Source organism: Elaeis guineensis, unplaced genomic scaffold (assembly GCF_000442705.2).
Source record: "Elaeis guineensis isolate ETL-2024a unplaced genomic scaffold, EG11 Super_Scaffold_1000077, whole genome shotgun sequence".
NCBI lineage: Eukaryota > Viridiplantae > Streptophyta > Magnoliopsida > Arecales > Arecaceae > Elaeis > Elaeis guineensis.
Genome location: NW_027332427.1, coordinates 256,466 through 278,465, shown reverse-complemented (window position 1 = coordinate 278,465; position 22,000 = coordinate 256,466). Strand labels below are relative to the sequence as shown.

General features: G+C 41.2%; 1 protein-coding gene across 1 annotated transcript in view; it reads left to right on the top strand.

Moving 5' to 3' along the window:
• The first annotated feature begins 12,757 nt into the window (after positions 1–12,757).
• LOC105035511 (protein PSK SIMULATOR 1) overlaps positions 12,758–22,000 on the top strand; it is a 34,758-nt gene continuing 25,515 nt past the window's right edge. The window contains 2 exon segments of the mRNA XM_073250519.1: positions 12,758–12,947; positions 12,950–13,182. Of these exon segments, the coding sequence (XP_073106620.1) occupies positions 12,860–12,947; positions 12,950–13,182 (321 nt within the window). The 5' untranslated portion in view covers positions 12,758–12,859.

Here is a 22,000-nt window from a genome sequence, read left to right as displayed (position 1 = left end):
GATATATCTCATTATCATATGAAAATAAACCTAACTGGTCACACAAACAAGAGTTAGGGTCTAGATGTCATCAATTGAACTAGTCCTGTTCGATTGATTTAGATTAGATCCAATTAGGTTCAAGGAAATGCTAGCACACGATTGAGCCTAACTTTCTCCTCGTGTAATCTTTTCTATCTCGACTGAGCCAAATATGATTTGACTCATCCAGAGAATCTTGAGAAAATTTCTCTCAGTCTGACTAGAGCCGGTCCAGCTCAGAAAGGACTTATCTTAATTCATGAGATGAATTTAAGACAACACCTGCTAATTCCTGTCACCTACCATTTTCATTTTAGGACATTGGTCAAACATTGACCCATGGACCTTGGACTGAAGGCTACTTGGCAAGAGGTCATTGGAGATTTTTGTGGAGTGTCCACCTATTAAATTGGGCCTCAAAGTGGGTGCCATATTCAGATTGGGCGTGTGCCCCAAGTCGATAAGGATAGAGTCCCATGAGATGAGGACTCTGATCCCTTGATCAACTTGGACTGTGGGGCGCCAATCTCACTGTGCTTATCCAGTGTTGCGCCAATAGTAGGAGGAATTATGGGAATTTTTATCTGATATGATCAAATGACATCACTCTACCAATCAAAATTTTTTCAGAATTAATTTGAATTTTTTGATTGGTCGAATGATGTGGCACTGCATGGCGCAGCAGGGTCTATTTAAATCCTGTCTGTGCCTAGGGTTTAGAGACTCTGCTCAATAACCAGCAAAAGCCTAAATTCTCTCCACTTTTCTATGCCCCTCTGCTCCTCTCCCTCCTTCTTCACATCCAAAAGGTTGGGCATCCATTTGGTGCTTATCCAAGGCATGGTGGCTTCCTGATTAGAAGGCTACAGAGATTTATCGAGAAGCTGCTGCTCCAGCTTTAGAAGATCTTTTAAAGATCTTCCAGATCAGATGCAGATCTGATTTTTAGAGCAAAGATTCGCAAGGAGAAGATAATTCAGATCCTGCTCAAGTGGATATCGATAGAGGCCAGATGACTGCGTGGCTATTTTAGAACCCTAGGCATTACTGCGATCATCTACAGGGTAATCTAGTTACCATAGAGGTATTTTTCTATTCCTCATAATTTTAGATTTAATTTTAGATTTAATATTAGATAATAAGAATTAGATCTAATAGATCTTAGATCTAAAATATTATAGGATAATTTTTTTTGAAATATTCCGTCCCTGATCTTATTAGATCTGGAAGATCCTACAAGGAAAAAGCCGATTTTTCCTTCACTAACTCCTTAATGCTTGCTTCAATCCTTAGATTGATTTTGTTAGCTTGCATACTTGATGTGCTCTTTCACTTGAGACAAATATCTCTGACTGAGTCATATAGACCTTCTTCTCAAGATTACCATTTAAGAAAGTAGTTTTGACATCTATTTACCAGATCTCATAGTCGTAGTATGTAGTTATAGCAAGCAAAATCTGAATAGACTTGAGTATAGCCACTAATGAGTAGGTTTTATCATAGTCAATTTTTTATTTTTGTCTGAAATCTTCGCCACCAATCTGGCCTTGTAGGTTTTTACTTGACTATTTGCTCTGATCTTTTTCTTGAAGATCCATCTACCCCCTATTGAGTCACACCCTCAGGTGCATCAACCAAAGTCCATGCTTGGTTGATATACATAGAGTCCATTTCAAATTTCATGACTTTCAGCTATCAGTTTGAGTCTCTACTCATGACAGCTTTCGAATAGATCAGTGGATCATCATCCTCAATGATGTTGATTGCATTATCATTTATAATGACAAAATCATATCTTAGAGATGTTTATCTAGAAGATGCATGTTAGATTAAATCGCTTTCGCTATCTGTATAAAATTTTTATTGTTCTAGCATACATGCTATCCTAGTTTTTTCTTTACTATGTTAGAAGAGCTGTCCACATGGAGAAACTAGGATTAGTTCCATATCGGGCCCTTCTTCAATGATGGTGCATTCTAAAATAAAATCTGCCAATGTCTGAGCTTTGATAGATGGTTTGAGGAGGTATTTATGTCAAACTCTCCTAGTTCAACTGCCCACCTAGCCAACCAACCTGAAGTCTCAAGTCGATGGAGTGGTCCATGAGGATGGTGATAGTGTGTGCTTGGAAATATGGATGTAATCTCTTTAAGGATATTACGAGAGCATAGACCATCTTTTCCAGCTTCAAGTATCTAACCTCGGTGTCATGGAGAAAACTTGGCTTATGTAATATATAAGCTTCTGCATCGTTGCCACTTGCCGAACAAGGATCGAGCTAATTACCTACGGGGAGATCGTGAGATACAAGTATAGGACCTCTTTGGGTTTTGATTTGCTGAGAAGGGGTGGCAAGCCCAAATATTTCTTTAGTTCGTCGAATGCGGTTTGGCTCTTCTCCAATCATTAGAAGTTCTTTGCTTGTTTGAGGACCATAAAAAAGAGGAGATTTTTCTTAGCTGACCTTGAGAGGAACCTGCGAGAGCCACAATTCTTCCCATTAGGCATTGCATCTCTTTAATGGCCTTCGATGGCTTCATCTCCTGAAGTGCTTGGATCTTCTCGGGGTTGGTCTTAATCCCACGTTACGATACCATGGCTAACTTGGAAGGCACACTTGCTGGGGTTGAGCTTCATTCAAAAGTATTGTAATATTGCAAAGGTCTCCTTGAGGTCAGTGATGTGGTGCTCCACAACTCTCTTTTGATGAGGATGTCATTCACATATACCTCCATATTTTTTTCAATTTGTTCCTTGAATACTTTGTTGACGAGCCTTTGGTAAGTTGCTTCTGTGTTTTTTAAGCCGAATGGCATGATCCTGTAATAAAAAAAAACTTGGTCAGTGATGAAAGCCATTTTCTTCTCATCCTCAATGGTCATGTGGATTTGGTTGTAACCGGAGAAGGTATCCATAAAAGAAAGAAGTTGATGGTTTGCGATCGCATCCACCAACTAGTCCATCTGAGGTAGGGGGTAACTATCCTTGAGATACGTCTTATTGAGATTAGTATAGTCGATGCACGTGCACTATTTTCTGTTTGTTTTTTTGACCAACACCACATTGGTCAGCCACTCAGGGTAATAAATTTTTTGGACGAACACAGACTTCAGGAGTTTGTCAACTTCCTCTTTTATGGCTTTCTATCGCTCAGGGGTGAAACTTCTCTTCTGCTTGACGGAGCAATGCTTCAAATCTATACTAGCTTATAACCCTATGCGATACATGGGATGTCAAAGTTAGATTGGATATATTATATTCCTTGCCAATGCTATTATGGATCAAACACTAAACTTGTGATTAGATGGTCATGTTGCATGCATTTGCAATGAATTAAAGATGGACATGGGTAGCTTGTGATAAAGGACTCGTATTCCTATCTCGATTTTGTGCACCTTTATCTATCCCAAATATGTGATAAATATCTCCACCAAGGTAGTAAAAAGAGAGAACAGAGAGTGAGCTTGGAGGGCAAAAAGTAAAAGAAAAAAGAATGAATACTAATATGAAAAAAGGATGAGGATTTTAGGTGGAGCTTGACCGCAAAAGGCCCATAAGAAATCCCAAATTTAAAAAAAAAATAACTTATAATCTACACTATGCACAAAATATATTTTTTATTATTTTAATTATTTTTTAAATATATATAGAATAGATATTATTAAATCAATAAAATAATTTTTTTAAGAAAAAATCACATTCCATGAACTGCTCCTTATTTCTTGCATCTTGGCTCAATGATGCCTATCCATGAATAATTTGAATTAGAAATAGACCTCACTCGGTGTGAAACTCGAGGCAATAATTTGACCTTCCTCTCCTAATGTCATTTGACTTCTAGATTCAAGTCTTGATTTATTATAGGCCCTATCAAACCTCCTATGTCACCTATAAGAGAATTCTTATGCTTATTGAGTTAATCCCTGGCCTCTTAGGGGAGCTTTAGGCTTTCAACCATGAGCAATCCTATGTTTTTAGTCGATATCTGTCAATATCTATATGATTTTATATGCATCCACCAAAGCTACTTTGAGAAGTATTAAGAACTCCATATAAATCCTTGGGAGAACACTGCAATGCACATTACATGCTTCCTTCCCTCGAGCCAGGCTTGCTATACATAATAACTGCACGATATACCCTGTGGCAAAAGCAAGCATGTTGTTTCGTGGATTCGGACATTGCCATAATCTAACCCGATTTTACTGAAACCAAAAACCTGGCCCATAAAATGCGAGAGTGCGATGTGGCTGGCACGAGAATGGTGATGTGGCAATGGAGGCCTCTACACTAGGAGGCCTCCGTTTTAATATATATATATATAATAGATTTAGGTGGTGGATAATGACCTACAGGTCTATGCCCGACATATCAAAGGTTGATCTAAGGAATAAGGCAAGGTGCTGGTGGTCCTCGTCGCATAAGTTGGAGCTGACCTGAATGATTTTAGCAGGGTTAGCTCCATCCATCCAGATTGGGATGAGGTCCTCGACTAGCTACCCTTGTTACTCTATCAGCTCATCCCGAACATCGAGTTCTTTCATAAGTTGGGGCTTTTCAAGTGCTTCTCCTTGTAAAGTTGCCATATAGCATTTCCTGATCAGCTACTGGTTTCCTTGAAGCTCACCGACCCCATGAGGTGTTGGGAATCTCACTATCAAATAATAGATCGATACCATAGCTTGGAGAGAATTCAGTCCAAGTCAGTCCAGTATGGCATTGTAGGCAAATGTGAGTTTTACAATGAAAAATTTACTTCAGTGGTAGACTGCCTTGGGGCTCATCCTGCTATTACAAGAAGGAAGATAGCTCCTTCTACAGGCACCATATTGTCGGAAAATCTGATTAGAGGAGAATTCAATTATCTTAGTTGCTCATGAACCAAACCCATTCGTATAAAAGTATCATAAAACAAAACATCCATTAAACTTTCATTATCCATCAAAATATGGTGTACATCATAATTTGAGACATTCCAAGTTACGACAACAAGGTTGTCATGTGGACATCTTATTCCTTGTAGGTCGGCTTTGGAAAAAATGACATCATCCTTGACCCTTCTCTTCTTCGGCTCCTTTTTCTATGCTTGGCTCGATTTGGAGAGAGTGTTGCCGAGCTGGCCCCTAGAGATGGTGTGAATTTTTTTTGCTATTGGTGGGTCCCTTTAGGGGTCTTCATGATGAGGCAGCTTGCTCTGGGGCTCACCTCGATTTGGTTGGTCATTGACATACTGCCACAGCCACCCTTGTTGGATGAGTGCTTTTATCTCTTCCTTGAGTTGCTAATACTCTTCAGTATCATGGCCATGGTCCTGATGGTATTTGCAGTATTTTCTTATATTTTTCACATGCACAGCGTTGTCATCCTCTTCGACTTCGAGAGCTCTTCCTAATGATCTATTTCATTGGCATCTAAACTCGGGGGGTGTTGAGCAGGGCAAAATTATGGAACCTCTGAGGGGGAATTCTAGATCGACGTCACTTGGGGGGAGATCCAGCTCGATCCTTCTGAGGTAGTATTGGAATTGGCATGCCCCCTATTAGAAATCGAATAGTTTCATATATGTATTTCAAAAATTTTTGAATGCAGCGGAAGAGATTTAGATTAACCCTTTTAACTTAGCATGCATCAGATCTAATCTGTAAACTATCCATGCTCTGATTTATGACATACATAATCTGAAATTTAGAACAAATATTTGAGATCAGATCTCAATACCTTAGCACAGGCCAAACTTCATCATAGCTGATGATCATAGATTTGAAGGTTTCTTGAGCCGCACATGCGTCCGATCTCCATAGGTATCCACATGAAGCTCCGATTTGATCAGAGATATGGCGATCTTCTCGAGATGCTAGGTTCCTTGCAGAGATCTTCTCTTGATGGCTGATCTAACTTCTTCTTTAGACCTCACAGACTTTCTAGAGATGAAGAAGAACTGGAGAAAGAAGAGGAGAGAGGAAGCTCGACATATGATAGGAATCTTTCATCTGCCTAGGGTGTCCAACTTTTGGACCTTTTATAAGAAGGAAAGGTGGAGTGACCAAGAGGAGGCATCCATAATTTTGATGCCAAAAATAAGGAGTGGCGTGAGAAAGAAATTAGCATTGATTCTTTCTCATGCCAACCTCTTTCACAATGCACAAAGAAAATAGGTTTGGCACCACCTTTCTTTCCTATTATCCCTTGATTTATTTCCTTCTTATCAATTTCTTGATTGAATCAAATTCAAATTAGTTATGGGATAAGGATATGAGTCATCATATGCTGCCTTCCTTTTCTTTCACCCTCTCTTTCATGCAAAAAATACCTCACGCCAATCTTCATTAGCATGTGGATTTTAGGACGTGCACAAGGGAGAGAATCCTAGTGAGTTGGAATTCTAAGTGTCTCAATTTGGTCTCAATCCAAATCTGATTTGTTTGATCCAAAGAGAGGAGAGAATCTAATCCAATTATGAACCTAATCTTTTCAATGAAATTCTAATCTAATTAGAAATTAATTTAACCAAAATCCTGATCAAATCAGGAATTAGTCTCCCTTACAATTGAATTTTCTCATAACTCAATCAAGCTTGATCCAATCAAACCCAATCCAAGTCAAACTGAATCCAATTCAATTAGACTTGATCTGAACCTCATTGCTCAACCAAATTGAGCCAATTAACAATCCAATTCTAATTAATCCTTCTATAATTCACTAACACTTAGCAAATTACTTAATTATAATTTTTACTTAGGATTAATCATCAATCACATTGACGATTATATCCATCAACGATTCATAATCGTTAATCAACCATCAGATTAGATAAGAACCTCTTTTGTGTGTGACCCCATAGGTTCCACTCTGTCTGGTATTGAGATATATTATGATCTCCATCATAATATCATCAAAACTCCTTTCGATGGGTTGAACAATTTTAACTCTATCTTTCGAGGATCATTGATCATCAAGATAACACTCGAGGAGTCCACAATCTATTAGTGACACCTAGTAGTATGTAGTGGCAATCCAATAGAATGAAAGTATTGAACCCCTAAATACAATTACAGTGTGATTCAGTCCTTCTATCGTGAGTCTCGACTTGATGGAGGTCATGGAGAACTCGTCAAATCTCAACGTTAGTCATATATCATATTGGCTCGACTCGAGTTTATTGTAAATTCTGTGAAAACTCTTTTTTAGTCTTCACACTTGCTTTGGTCAAAGACTTTTTGAACTCAATCTTACAAATCACATAGGACTTCTTTTTTTCTATCAAGGTCAATAGATTTTATCTAGGTGCATCCTATTTTGACAGTGAATTTGAATCTACTGAAGCCAACATACACTGCAAGGACTCAAAGACTAAGAGTCCAAGTTTAGGTGCAGTCAAACTCATTGGCTTCACTGTTGTTGGGTATAAAATCCCCCCCAGCCAAAGTTTGGGTGGGAGTGACCCTCCCGGGACTCTGCCGGTGTCCGACCTTGGGCGACATATTTTCGAACCTCTCCGCGGTTGAGCTTTCGCAACATTCCCAAGTTCTGCTGACGGATAAACTCCCACAGCTTCTCCCATAAGTGTCGACCGGGTTCCCCCGATGGACGAACCCCTGCCGCATCTTCCGGACTTCTCCAACAATAAGCTTCTTCAGTCATCTATCAGGCTGCTCCAAGTGCTCTCGGATTCTACTGTCGCCGACCTCCTACAAGGGTCAACCGTTCTCCGGGCCTCTTCCAGATTTTTTTCCAACAGGATTCGATCGACTCCAATTCGAATTTCTTCCAAACTTCATCAGTTCGTCAGTGACCGAACTTTCCAACAGCAAATCTCCATGACGGACAACTCTATCCAAGTTTCTACGACGGTCGACCGTCTTCTGGATTTCATCCGAGCTCCTACGGGAGCCGGACTCCTTCCCTGAGCTCTTATTGCAGGTAGGCCTCATCCGAATTCTGACAAGGATGGACTCCGAGCCCCCACCACAAGCGATCTACTCCGAACTTCTACTACAAGCGATCTACTCCGAGCTACCACTACAAGCGGTCTACTTCGAATTTCTACTACGAGCGGTCCACGTCAGATTTCTACTGTAAGCCTCCACCTGAGCTTCTACTGTGAACGAATTCCTTCCGAACTTCTATTACAGGTAGGCTTCGATCGAGCTTCCTCGACAAATGATCCCCATCCGGACTTCTACGGGAACGAACTCCGATCGAACTTCTGTAGCGGACAGATTCTGGAGAACTCCTACAACACACGGACTCCAGCAGCCGGACCCCTCAGCGGGTGAACCTCTCCAGCGCCATCTGACATCCACTACCGGTCGACCTTCTGTCAGATTCTGTATGAAACCGAACTTCGTCCACAGAAAGCTTCTGACCGAGCTTCTACAGCAGATGACCTTCGCCTGCAGCACTAGCGCCCAAGGCACCAACGGTAGAAGGCTCGCCAGCAACATCCGAGCTCCTCTTAGATGGAGAACTATCTCCTCCACCAGACACCCCAACCGAGCTTCGACCGACAGGCCTGGACTCCCTGACAGGCACAGTAATGGCCACGACTCTGCTCCACTTCCTGTAACGGATCCCACGTGGCTCATCATGCTCTGGTGAGTCACGACAATGGACATCACCCCACTCTCCATAACAGGTTCCACGTGGCAGGCCACGGTGATGGCCACGATTCCACTCCACTACTCTCCGTAACAAATTCTCATGGCCCGAACGGCCACTACCAGGCGGCTACAGATGTCACTGTTAATCTGTTACGCCCTCCACCTATAAAAAGGGACCCCCAGATACGTTATTCCTTAAGCTCTAATCCCTATCTCAAAACTCTGCTAAAAAATTTTTGTTCGAGCACTCCATTCTTGTTGAGGCAGAGAACTGACTTGAGCATCGAAGGTCTTGCGAAGCACCCCCAACTCCGGTTTAGACTTTTTTGCAGGTCCCGGCGGTGATCGCGACTCCCTCGACTCCAGCTTCTCCGACCTGGAGATTTTTGCACCAACAACTGTGAATAGCCAATGTACCGCAGATGAAAGGACCACTCACACTACTGCAGTATCAGAAGGTTACTGATAAGTGAGTGGACATCCAAGTGATTTCTCATGATGTCACGTTCAGTGTAGGTTGTTCTCTAACAACCACATGTACTCTTACCCCAGTATCTCCATACTACAGACTCGAGACTCATCTGTCCGGAAGATAGGTGATTTGTACACTGATCTAATTGGATCGATTATTATCCTTCATGATGATCCTCCAATCGGGAGTATTTAAAAATCAACCACTAATAATGTATGTCTTAAATTATCAACATCTTAAGAATATACAAAATTATCTGTTAATTTTTAGAACAAATCATGGACACATAAAATATGATTGAAAATAAAAATTATTTTTTATTAATAATTAATATTTTATAAGTACAAACTTATGCTATGAAATTTAAAATGTGTCCGCAATAATTGACTTCTAGGGCACGCATCTAACAAAGCTCATCGTGCTGTCCTGTTTGCCTATAATTTTTCTCCTTCCCTTGGTCATTCTTCACCTTAGATCGACCATTAGGGTTCTATCCATGCCGATCCTAGGCCTCTTCCATGTCGGCATACTTCTCAGCTCACTCCAACATCTAGCAAAGTCTCTAGGGTACATCTTCTTAAGCAAGAAGAGGAGGTCATTTTGGAGTAGTTCAGCTTTAAGAGCTATCATGGCCACGACTGGTCCAACTTTCGTACTTCTAGAGTTATGATTTTAAAATAGTTGATATGATCTCGAAGAGGCTATTTTCTTGTTATTTGATACTAACGAGAGAGTTCAAATTTCAGCATTGTTAGCAACTGCTGATGAAGTGAGAAACAAATGGCCGACTGAGCTGGTCGAAGGAACTAATTGTGTTCGGATGAAGGCTTAAGTACCAGTGTCGGACAACCTTTCTTAAGGTCAAAGGGAATACTCGGCACAAGATCGCATCAGTAAATTGGGGGTCGATATTAAAATCGAACTCTATATCTTATTGCTGCAGGGCCTAGTTTTGCAAGGCATCAATCCACATTGCATTTTCTGGAGCTTTCTTTCTATCTGTCCTCTTGAGCAAGATGGTCGATGAGGAGAAAAGTTGCATGGTGTGGAGACTCTTCTTGACAACAAGATTGGTGAGCACCTCTATCTTCTCCGATTGGGACTAGTTGGTCGGCTAAGGTGGCTGGTGCCCAGCCTTGGATTACATCGAGGTGAAGGTCGGTTTGCTGATCTAGTCTTGCCCCATGGGACCTTTAGTATAAGCTAAGGCGCAGTGTTTTGTTGCATTTCCTGCACTGTAGTAGACAAAGCCTGCCGTACTGGACAAGATTATTATATTGTTCATTAGATACCTCTAGTGCCAGTGGTGGAGGAGGATTTTCTTGGATTGGCTTGGGTACTACATCCTCCTGATAGACATTGCTGGCTCACACCTTGTTTGAATGACAAGATGCATTCGATGCTCCTCTCCATGGCCTCATGGTGATTCTCTCCTTCTCAGATGAAAACCCAAACTAAAGTTTGAAGGCCCTTCCTCTAGTGCCAATTATTGCTGGCAAAATCCCATGCTCGAGGTCGGAGGTGATTCTGGTGGCCAAGGTGAGAAGGCCGAGAGGAGGTTGTCTCCAAGGACCACCAAGAGAGATCTGCAAAATGTCTTGGTCAGATTATTTTCCAACAGGACCCTTCGACGTTTAAGTTAGAAGATAGAGAACAAGAAGGAGAGAATGGTTCTTCGAAAGCTTATCTTGGGGGTCCCCACGTCCCTCTGTTTATAAAGGAAGAATTGAAGTAGTGCATGCGTAGGAGACTCATTGATTTTCAGCTATTGCACATGGATCGCGCTAGTAGTGATTATTTTCACTTGGAGCATGATTTGAATGTAGCGATACCCTTCCTTATCTGGACTTTCCACAATTATGATGTAGTGGACCTTTTAGATATGAGTTGCTACTGTTTTGTATATTTTTCTGAGGTCGGCTCTGGCCGCCCTGACAGTACCTTGTCTGTGGCTGAGGAATGAGCTCAACCACCTTGGTTAAGGTCGAAGACCAAGCATCTTGATCAATGCCAAGGTCGAAAGTACCATTCATAAAGTGTCTCCGGAAACACGTTGATTTTGATTTCTATATCTGATATCCTTGAGTTGCTTGAACCTAGCTTTCTATCTCCATGCTTGCCAAAATCTGAGCTCAGGTGGTCCTCCATGGGAGACGAGGCCATGATCGATGATGCTGAGGTGATGATCCATAACAATAATGGTATAATTATGCTCTTTTTTTCTTTTTTTTGAGACTGAAATAAAATTAGGATTTTGTTAGAAAGCCACAGCTCACTAAAATACTACCACAGAGCCAATTCTTTGGAAAAGACCGTGATGATCACCTCATAGAAAATCTACCTTTGTGGACTTCGAGGGATGAATGAAAGAAAACCATTGTCAAAGGTACAATAATAGCTGATGGCACGGAATACTTTTCCTTCCTCTTGCATGAATCCAACTAAGGAATGGGCTGCATCATCTCACCCGTTTGGCACATTTTCAAAGTTCCACCTCTCTACCACAAATGAGATCCAACCGTCCATGCTTTCTCGTATTTCATCACGTAAATGAACAATGCCAGGCCCAAACAAGAATAGAAGTGAAATATAGTTCGTGGGTGTGACGTTTCCTCCAAAAATTTTCAAAGTAGATCTTATTCCTTCCCGACTATTAGCCCTCATGGTGGAAATTAAGCAGCCACCATCGACCGTCAAACTCTTTTTACTGTTCTTAACAGGAGAAAAAAAAAACGCTTTTACCGTCCAAGGCGCATTTGCGCTCCCCTCGGCCCGTAAATCTCAGCAGCAGCCGGCCCACACACGGCGCGTCAACCCACTTCCGGGGCAGAGAAACGGCGTTAGATGGGCGCGTCAACCCACTTCCGGGGCAGAGAAGCGTCAACCCACTTCCGGGGCAGAGAAACGGCGTTAGATGGTATAGAGAGGGAGAGAGAGAGAGAGAGCGAGAGAGGAGGGTTTCAGTTTGACCAGCTCCGCCTGAGTGGGTGGGGTTGGCTTAAATTTTCTTGGTGGTTGGTGGACTCTTGAGCTCCGGGGCTGCTCAGAGACAGACCCTTTCTCTCCTCTCTCCTCATCTCCACTTCCTCAATCCTCTTTCTCACGCTTTCTTTCTCTCTCTCTCTCTTTGCATATAGATACTATTTTCTATTCCTATGTGTCTTCCCGATGCCGTGGAGGGGGCAAAGATTCCAGCTTGATCGATCGGTCGATCCATCCATCCAATAATCACTTGCTCCGACCATTCTTCGCTCTTCCATTAGGTTCTGATCGATCCCCAAGTATAGGTGCGGTTTTCTCTTTTCCCCTTGATTTTTTGTTGTTTTCCTGTTGCTGGGACTTCTAAAGATTGGATTTTTTTTTTTTTTTTTTGCTGGTTTTCTGCTGTTTGCTTCTTCCCCTATTCCGATTTTGAGTTTGGGTTTTAATTTCTGGTCGCTCAAATGTTTGTTCTTTGATTCATTGCAATGGGATTTTGATTTGGGGTTTCCTTCTTTTCTGATTACTCATCTCGATTCTAAAATCCTTGATCTTTTTCCTACATTAATTTTTTAAAAAATTTCATGGGGGTAAGTTGATGAATTGGAGTTGTGGTTGCATTCCCATACTTCATTAAGATTTTTAGTTACGTTTTTTTGCTATTCCATTCCCCCTTTTTTTCAGGGATCTTGGGCTCGCATCAAATTCTGTAAGGAATTTCACAAAGAGAGTTTTTTTATGGGAAAAAGAGGAAGAATTCAGATCAGCTAAAAAAGGGCTCAGCACAATGGGAGGAATTTGCTCAAAGAGATCAGCTGTGGACAAATCTCCCAGCGAAACTACTCTTGACGCCAATGGCCTAAGAGATTCCGGGCCAATGCCACCCATTCTTATGACAAGATGCAATGCAATCCCACAGTTCTGCCTATCGGGAAAGCTGTTGAGAGTCGGCTGCAAGAACAATCCTTCTCCAATTCGACGGTGCCAAACTCAGGGAACATCCTGACTGGTGCTGCAGAGGCTGAGCCGCAATTGTCTAGGGCTTTGTCACAAAAATCCAGGTCAACTAACTCAAAGCCCACTGGCTCTGCTAAAACTGGGACTACCAAGGCAAGTCCATGCTTGAATACTTGTACTTAATTGTACGGTAGGGGAAGTTTTTTTAGAACAACTGATCTGTAGGCTTCGAAATAATATAATTGTTTATAATGGCAAGTCTCTTTTTGGTGGTCCTAAATCAGTTGCAATGCAAGTAATGTGTGAAACCTGTCAAAGGTGAGTGGCTGATGAAGGTGTAGTACTAAGGTTGCATTTGGTGCATTATCAGGCAATTTTGGAAGGTAATATGGATTACCTTCAGGATAGATTACCATCATTAAATTGTCAGTAATGTTGATTACTGTGTTTGGTACACACAGATAATGTTTCAGTAAAATTACTGAAAATCTTGATTGACATGTTTGGTATGACAATCAGATTATTAGTAATGTGAAATCAAATTTTCAAAATACCCTTAATAATTTTATTCTTGTGCTCTTTTTTCTCTGATAAGAAGTAACGGGAGTGACGTGGGTTTAGTGGTGGCGCGGAGAAGTGGCGGGTCGAAGGGTGTGAGGAACCATGGGCACGGGGGGGGTGGATAGGGGGTGGGTACATGTGGAGCCGTAGGGGTGGTGGGGATGGGTGTGGAGGAGCGACGGGTGGTGGTGGGAGACAAGGATGGAGGAGCCGTGGACAAGCAAAGGGAGATAGAGGAGCTGCGGGCTAAGGACGCATGCGGAGAGAGGTGGGGGAGAGGGGGGAGGGTTGGGCAATGAGTTTTGTGTGATTTTTTTGAGGGATAATTTTGTCGAAAATTTTGATTGCAATATTGCTAAAGAAGTGATAATCTGGATAGCCACCCCTTACCAAAATAATCCAGATTGCTCATGGAAGGCAATCTGGATTACCACCCAAAAAGCATACCAAACACAGTAATCCAGATTACCACATTAAATTACCAGCAATCTGGATAGATTGCTAGCTACCAAATGCAACCTAAGTGACTTAATATGTAGTGACAGTCTTGAGATGATTTAGTTTGAGCTAAGCATTCCTGCTTTTCATTCTCTTTGCAAGTGCTTCTAAGAAATGATAACACAAATATGAAGCTGATTCTTGTTCTTTGTAACAGCAGAAAATATTAACGCATTAGAACATCATTGTTGTTGCCATCTTATTGACTCTTTTCTTTTTTGTTTTTGTTTTGGTTGAAACACATTTCCAACAAGAAGTATAGTCTGGCCTTTGGCATCCATTGTCAATAATAAAAAAAAATATACTAGAATGCAGAATTGGAGTGAACCTTGTTTGCTTTTCTTTCCTTGTCTTAAAAAGTTAATTGATGATTACAGTTTGACTGTTCTGAAGGATTTGAAGGAGGGAAGACATGCAACAGAGAGTGGAGGAAGCTTGTAATTGCCACCAGAACGAGACTGTACTTGGAATTTTCCCATAAAAAACAATTAAGTCCAATAACATTTTGTCATTCTTCAATATTATACATCAAAAATATTCTAAACTGAAAAATATTAAAACAAATTCTGATGGTGTTGGGATGGTGTTTTGGGGCTAGAATGGTCATGTGAACTGAGGTGATGTTGCTGAAGATGGATGGATTGGATTTGGTAAAAGGTAATTATTACGAAGAACAGGAAGTAGGAAATTCTAGCATATTGGTAAGGATTAGATATTTTGGTCAGAGAAAGAATGGTAGTCTAGGTGTCTTGGCAATTTTGAAAGCTATCATGAGATGCAATGAGGTTTTAGGTGTTGGAATCAGGTTGAAATATGGGATATTGGACTAGATTTTAAACGGACACTTAGGTTCAGGAGTGCTCCCTTCCCAAAAGCTCTTGTAATTTTTGGTTTCGCCTTTAATCTTGATGCATTGGTTGGACATATGATGCAGCCTAGGGCCACGTTTCGAAGGAAAGAGAGGTTGAAGACGGATGAAACAAAAAAAAAATGGTAAAGGGAAGAAGAAACTCTCTTTTCTGATTTTTTTTTTTCAATAACTTGAATAAATTGATTACAATGTTAGCCAGGGGGCCTTATTTATAGACTAAAAGTCTTGATTCAACTATAAGAAGGAATTTGAAATAAAATAAAACAAAGAATAAATCAAAAGTAGACTCCATGTCGGACAAAGACTCTTGTGTGCTCCCATTGATCTATTAGACGATTGAATTAGGCTCCGAAATTTGTAGTAGCGATGAAGTGGCTAACCTTGTAGAGCTCGAAAAGAGCTTTCCGGAATGGAGTCATAATGGCAATTCTGACATCGGATGAGAAAATTATGGCCGTTCTAGCTCGTCAGTGTCAAATCGATTGAATCAGGATGCGGTCAACTAGATTTTCGATCCTTTCGAAATTTGTCCCTTGCATTTAGGTACTGATCAATTAGGACGTCTGCATCGTCCTCCCCAGATTGAAAAGAACTTATCCTCGAGTAAAAAGGCTCCTCATCTGATGAATCACTGGTATAAGGAATTAGATGCTTCACATTGAATACATCAGAGATTTAAAGATGGCTGGGCAGCTTCAATTGATAGGCTTGTCGTTGATTTTCTTGATTATCTTGAGGGGGTCTATTTTGCACTGATTCAATTGATTGTATTCTTCAACTGGATACCGATCCTTGGTTAGAACAGCCCATACATAATCATCGACCTGTATAAGGAATTAGATTATCTTGAGGGGTTTTATTTTGCACTGATTCAATTTATTGTATTCTTCAATTGGATACCGATCTTGGTTAGAACAGCCCATACATAATCATCGACTTGTATAAGGAATTAGATGCTTCACGTTGAATACATCAGAGATTCGAAGATGGCTGGACAGCTTCAACTGATAGACATTGTCATTGATCTTCTTGATTATCTCGAGGAGGCCTATTTTGTGTCGACTCAATTTATTGTATTCTCCAACTGGGTATCGATCTTTGGTCAGAATAGTCCATACATAATCGCCGACCTCAAAAATTATCTTCTTTCAATGCTTGTCCACGGCCTCTTTCTATTTGGCATTATTGGATTCAATCTGTTTTTTACTGACTGATGGATAGCTTAAACTTCTTCAGCCTAATTTTCAACTTTCGTGCTGGGTCGCCCACTGGAAGTGATGGGAGTTAAGTCTAGAACACTGCTCGGATTCGATCCATAGACGATCGGAAACAGACTGTAGCTAGGGGTGAGCATGATCCGGTTTGGATCGATTTAATGCTCAAACCTAAGCCGAACTAGTCCTAAATGGTTTGGCATTTTTATAAATAAAATCAGACCAATAGAAGATTGAAACCAAACCAAACCAATATGATTTAAATGGTTTGGTTTGACATACCGATTTATATTATTATTATTATTTTTTTGTGATTCATAAAGACTTGTTTCCTTTTCACAAAAGAGTACCATCAAGAAAATTTATCAAGTAAAATGATTTAAATTGACATAAGATATTATCACTCAACAAAATAAAATTCTTAAACAAACACCATCATTAAGAATTAAAATAAAGATTTCCAACACATTACAAAAAAATAAATAATCCAGTAAATCATTTAGGGTTTAAGACTAATCAACACAAAATCAAATTGATAAACAATACCATAAATCCAAAATTATTTTTTAATACATTAATACTCCAACATAAACAACATTCTAATCAAAATGACGTCATTTTATTAAAGTCGGTCCGGTTCGGTTTGAGAAAGATTTTATTTACTGACAAATCTGAACCAATCCAAACATATTTTTTATATGTCAAAAACCAACCAAACCAAATTGAATAAAATTTTAAACCCAACCAAACCTGCGATTTGGTTCGATTTCACCCTAGTGGAGCTGTGGTTCGGTTTTTGCTCACCCCTAGCTGGAGCCTGTGGTTCGGTTCATTGAACGATTAAAGGCGAACTCAGCCTGCACCAAGATCAAGTCCCACTGCTCGGGCGCTCACCAACAAGACTCGATAAATTTTCCAAGCTCATGTTGACGGACTCGGTCTGACCATCTGTCTGAGGATGATAGGCTGAATTGAACTTTAAGGTTGTGCTCAAGCTTTTCCATAGGTTCCTCTAGAAGTGGCTCATGAATTTTGTATCTTGATATGATGTAATGGACTTGGGTACTCCATGGAGATGCATAATTTTCTTGAAAAACAGTAGAGCAACATTTGAGGCATCCATGGTCTTGCGACAGGCGATGAAGTGAGCCATCTTCGAAAATCGATCTACCACAACCAACATGGAATTGCACTGTCTCTGGGTCACAGGTAGTCCTAGTACGAAGTCCATAGTGATCTCCTCCCATGGATGACTTGGAACAGATAAAGGAGTGTATAATCCAACATTCATCGTCGTCTCCTAAGATACTTGGCAGACCCGACATCGCTCCACAAATCTGGTTACATCACGCTTCAATTTTGGTCAGTAGTATTTGCTATGGATCAATGTGAGGGTCTTGTCTCGATCAAAGTGGCCTTCATTATGAAGCTTTTGTACAATCTTCTCCTGTAAAGAGCAATCGGGAATACAAAACTGCACATCTTGAACAAAATTCCATCATGCAATTGGAAATCAACTCGGTCATGAGAATATACCTCCTATAGAATTCGGCCAAAATCTGGATCGCTGGCATAGAGGTCTTTTAAGGTATCAAATCCGATCACCTCTATGTGAAGAAATCCCAATAGCTAGGCTGTCCTGCTTAGCGGTTCGTCATTCGATTCTGAGCATTGGATTTGTGCTTGAGAATAAAGTGAAACTCTTGCAAGTAATTCATCCATTTGATATGCCTGCGGCTTAGCTTTTCTTGTCCATTAATGTATTTCAGGGCTTCATGATTGGTGTATAAGATGAACTCCCTTTGGACTAGGTAATGACGCCACTGTCGTAGCGCATTGATCACCGCATAGAATTCCACATCATAGGTTGAATAATTCAGTTTGGACCCAGATAATTTTTTGCTGTGGAAGCAAATGGATTGCCCCTCTTGATGGAGAACTCCACCAACCCCAGTGGAGGATGCATCACACTCCACCTCAAAGATTTTGGAGAAATCTAAAAGGCCAAGAACATCAGTAGAGATGATCTTCACTTTGATTTCTTCAAAGGCAGCTTGTGCCTCGGGTGTCCACTGAAATCACCTTCCTTTCATGCAATCAGTCACTGAAGACATCACAGAAGAGAAACGTCGGATGAATCTACGGTAGAAGGATGCCAGGTCATGGAAACTACAGACTTCGGAAATGCTGCGTGGCATCGGCCAGTTCTGGATAGCCTGCATCTTGGATGGGTCAGCCCGCAGCCTCTCAGAAGAGATGATATAGCCCAGAAAGTTTAGGCTATCCGCCATAAAGCTGCACTTGTTGGGCTTGATGAATAACTTCTCCTTTCTTAGTGTGTTAACAACCTTCGCAAGATGCCGCAGGTGATCTTCCAAGTAGGACTGTGGATAAGTATATTATCATAGTAAACCACAACGAATTTACTGATGTATGGCTGCAGCACATGGTTCATCAGTCTCATAAAGGTGCTCGGCGTATTGGAAAGTCCGAACGACATCACCAGCCATTCATACAGGCTCTCCTTTATCTTGAAGGCTGTCTTTCATTCGTTCTCAGGCTGGATATGCAACTGATGGTAGCCACTCTTCAGGTTGATCTTAGTGAATATCTTGGCTCTACTAAGTTGATCAAGCATGTCGTCCAGTCTCAGAATCGAAAATCGGTATTTGATGGTGATTCGATTGATGGTTCGACTGTCTATGCACATGCACTACGAACCATCCTTCTTTGGAACCAACAAAGCAGGCATCGTGCACGGACTCATGCTCGGATGGATGTACCCCTCATCCAGTAGCTCTTGGACCTGTCGCTGCAACTTCTAATGTTCAGCCGGGCTCATGCGGTATGCTGGCTTGTTTGGTAGACTTGCCTTAAGAGCAAGATCGATGTGGTGTTGAATATCTTTTTTTGGAGATAATCCTGCTGGCAAGTTTTCAGAGAAAATGTCAGCAAATTTCTGAAGAATAGAACGTACCAGGGGTGGGGTGTCTCGCTTAGCCAGCTCGTTCTCCTTTAGACAGACATGCTTTGTTAGAAGATTGATGCTGGTCTCCGATTTTTGTGTGGATAGATCTTCCTTCATCGGTATCAGAGTGATCTTCTGATTATCCTTTCAGAATGTATAAGTATTCCAACGGCCATCATGGGTAATACTACGATCATACTGCCACGGCCTCCCAGGAGTAGATGACATGCATCCATGGCTACGACGTCGCATCATACGTTGATGAAGTACTTTTGTTCGATGAAAAATATACAAGGCAGCGACGATCGACGACGACTTCACTCTTTTTTTTGAACCAAGATAGTTTATAGGGCTGAGGATGTTTTTCTATTGATAGATTTAGTTTTGTGATGGCTTCCTGGGAGACGACGTTCTCGCAGCTACCGCCATCGATGATCATTTTGCAAATACTTTTTGCAATGGTACAGCAGGTATGAAAAATTTGTCTGCCTCCAGTCTTCTTTTTCTTCTTTCTTTGGATCCAACAGGATCTTTCGAACAACTAGAGCCTCTCCGCAATCCCCAAATAATAAGGAATCATCCTTCTCTTCGCCGCTCTCATCATAGGTAGGCTCTTGCTCATCAGGTGGTGATTCTTCTTCAATCAGCATTTTCCAGGGCGTCCAATAGGCTTTTTGCACTCGTTCCATGTGTCCTATTTCGCCACAATTATAACACCTCAGCATGGAAGATCCTGTCGGGGCTGGCTTCATGGGTCTCGTATCAGCTGCAACACGAACAGAAGGGTTAGTGGTTGTATTGCGTCAGAGTTGGTTTTCTGTTGCTTGATTGCTTCATTGGGGCGTATCAGATCTGAGTATAGATTTGTGCCGTAGCTACTCCTCAGCAACAATAGCACGATGATAGGCTTTTTGATCGTCCATAGGGTGTGGACTCTCAAGGCATCCTGGATCTACTGCTTCAATCCCCCCAGGTACCTCGCCACCATCCATTCCTCGTTCTTCGCAAGGTCGTTCCTAGCCACGAGTTGTAAAACTCTTCTGGGTAATCATCCATGGATCTAGGACCTTGTTGCAAGTTCTACAGGCGTCGGTACAAGGACTGCATGTAGTTGAAGGGTAAAAACTACTTTCTCAATGCTTTCTTCATCTTTTCTCAGTCTTGGATTTTTGGTTTGCTCCTACGCTCCCTGATTTTTTTCAACTATTGCTACCATGCAGAAGCTTGACTTATCAATTTTAAGGCAACAAGTTTTATCTTTTTGTCATCAGGTACCTCCTTGTACTTGAAGATGTGCTTGATCTGATCCAGCCAATCGAGGAACACCTTCGTTTGCAGACTATCCGAATATTCAGACAGATCTACTCTGATGGAATCGAACCAGTGGGTTGGACGCTCGAACAAATTGCCTCGTCCTTCACACCGGTGTGTCAGAGCAACCCTATGGAAAGGATTCTCGAAATCTAAAGCCTCATCCTTCGATTTGCGATCTTTTGGATCCATCTCAAATCTCACCTCCTGGGTTTTCAATTACGTAAGTCGCGTAGTCCGATCCACCATCTATCTCCTTAAATCTTCACATTTCAACATTAAGTCATGTTTCCGTTGCGTGATTTCATCATGGATCGCCGCCGCCTAATTCGTAGGTTAGTTTTTCTTGTGACCACCTTCTACCATCTAGACTGTAGGGAAGAATCTCCACTCATGGATCTACTGGGCTTTGATACCAACTGACGCAGCCTAGGGCCACGTTTTGAAGGAAAGAGAGGTTGAAGATGCACGAACAAAGGAAAATGGTAAAGGGAAGAAGAAATTCTTTTCTCTGGAATTTTATTTCAATAACTCGAATAAACTGATTACAACGTTGGCTCGGGGGTCTCCTTTATAGACTAAAAGTCTTGATTCAACTATAAAAAGAAATTCGAAATAAAATAAAACAAAAAATAAATCGAAACTAGACTTCATGTCGAACTAGGACTTTTGCGCGCTCCCGTTGATCTGTCAGACGATTGAATTAGGCTCCGAAATTTGTAGTGGTGGCGAAGCGCCATCCTCGTAGAGCTCGAAAAGAGCTTTTCGGAATGGGGTCATAATAGTGATTTTGACACCGGATGAGAAAATTATCGCTGTTTCAGCTCGGCAGTGTCGAATTGGCTGAATCAGGATGCGGTCAACTAGATTTTCAACCCTTTCGGGTCCTATCCCTTGCATTTAGGTATCGATCAGCCATGATGTTTGCATCAACATATTTCAGCAGATGATATTCAGGGTGATTGTGTTTGACATGATGTTTACAAATTACACCTGCATAGGGAAGAGACATTTTCAGAAAGAAGCCAAGAAATTTAAAAATGTTAAGGTAGAAAGGCGGTCATTCATTGCACTCTTAAGTGTAAGCTTGTGTATCTTTGTTCAGTGCTGGAAATTGTATGTGGCTCTGAAGGTAAGTTTCTCATGGAGGTCGTCGTTATTGACATGGATGATGGGGCAGGCTGACATTCTTGATATGGATATATATGGTACACCATCGTACCTTATTTCAACATTTGTTTGGATCTTTCAGACAGACTTTTGCAAGATTTGCCTTTATTAGCTGAGGCCTTTGTGTAGCGTAGGTTGAAGCCCTTTTGAGGAAAATGGAAAAGGGAGTCCAACGGGATGGGCTGAAGAGAAGATTGGGATGGAAATATTGAGGAAGCATTTGGAAGCAATTTAATTTGGCATTGGACAGGAGTCAAAGTTGAAGAAATCTCCAACATATTGACCAGAAGTAAATGAGACGGAGCATTTATATGTTTATAAGTCTTTAAAACTTTTTTTCTTTTGCCAGACCACCTGTGATCTTTAATAATTGAATAT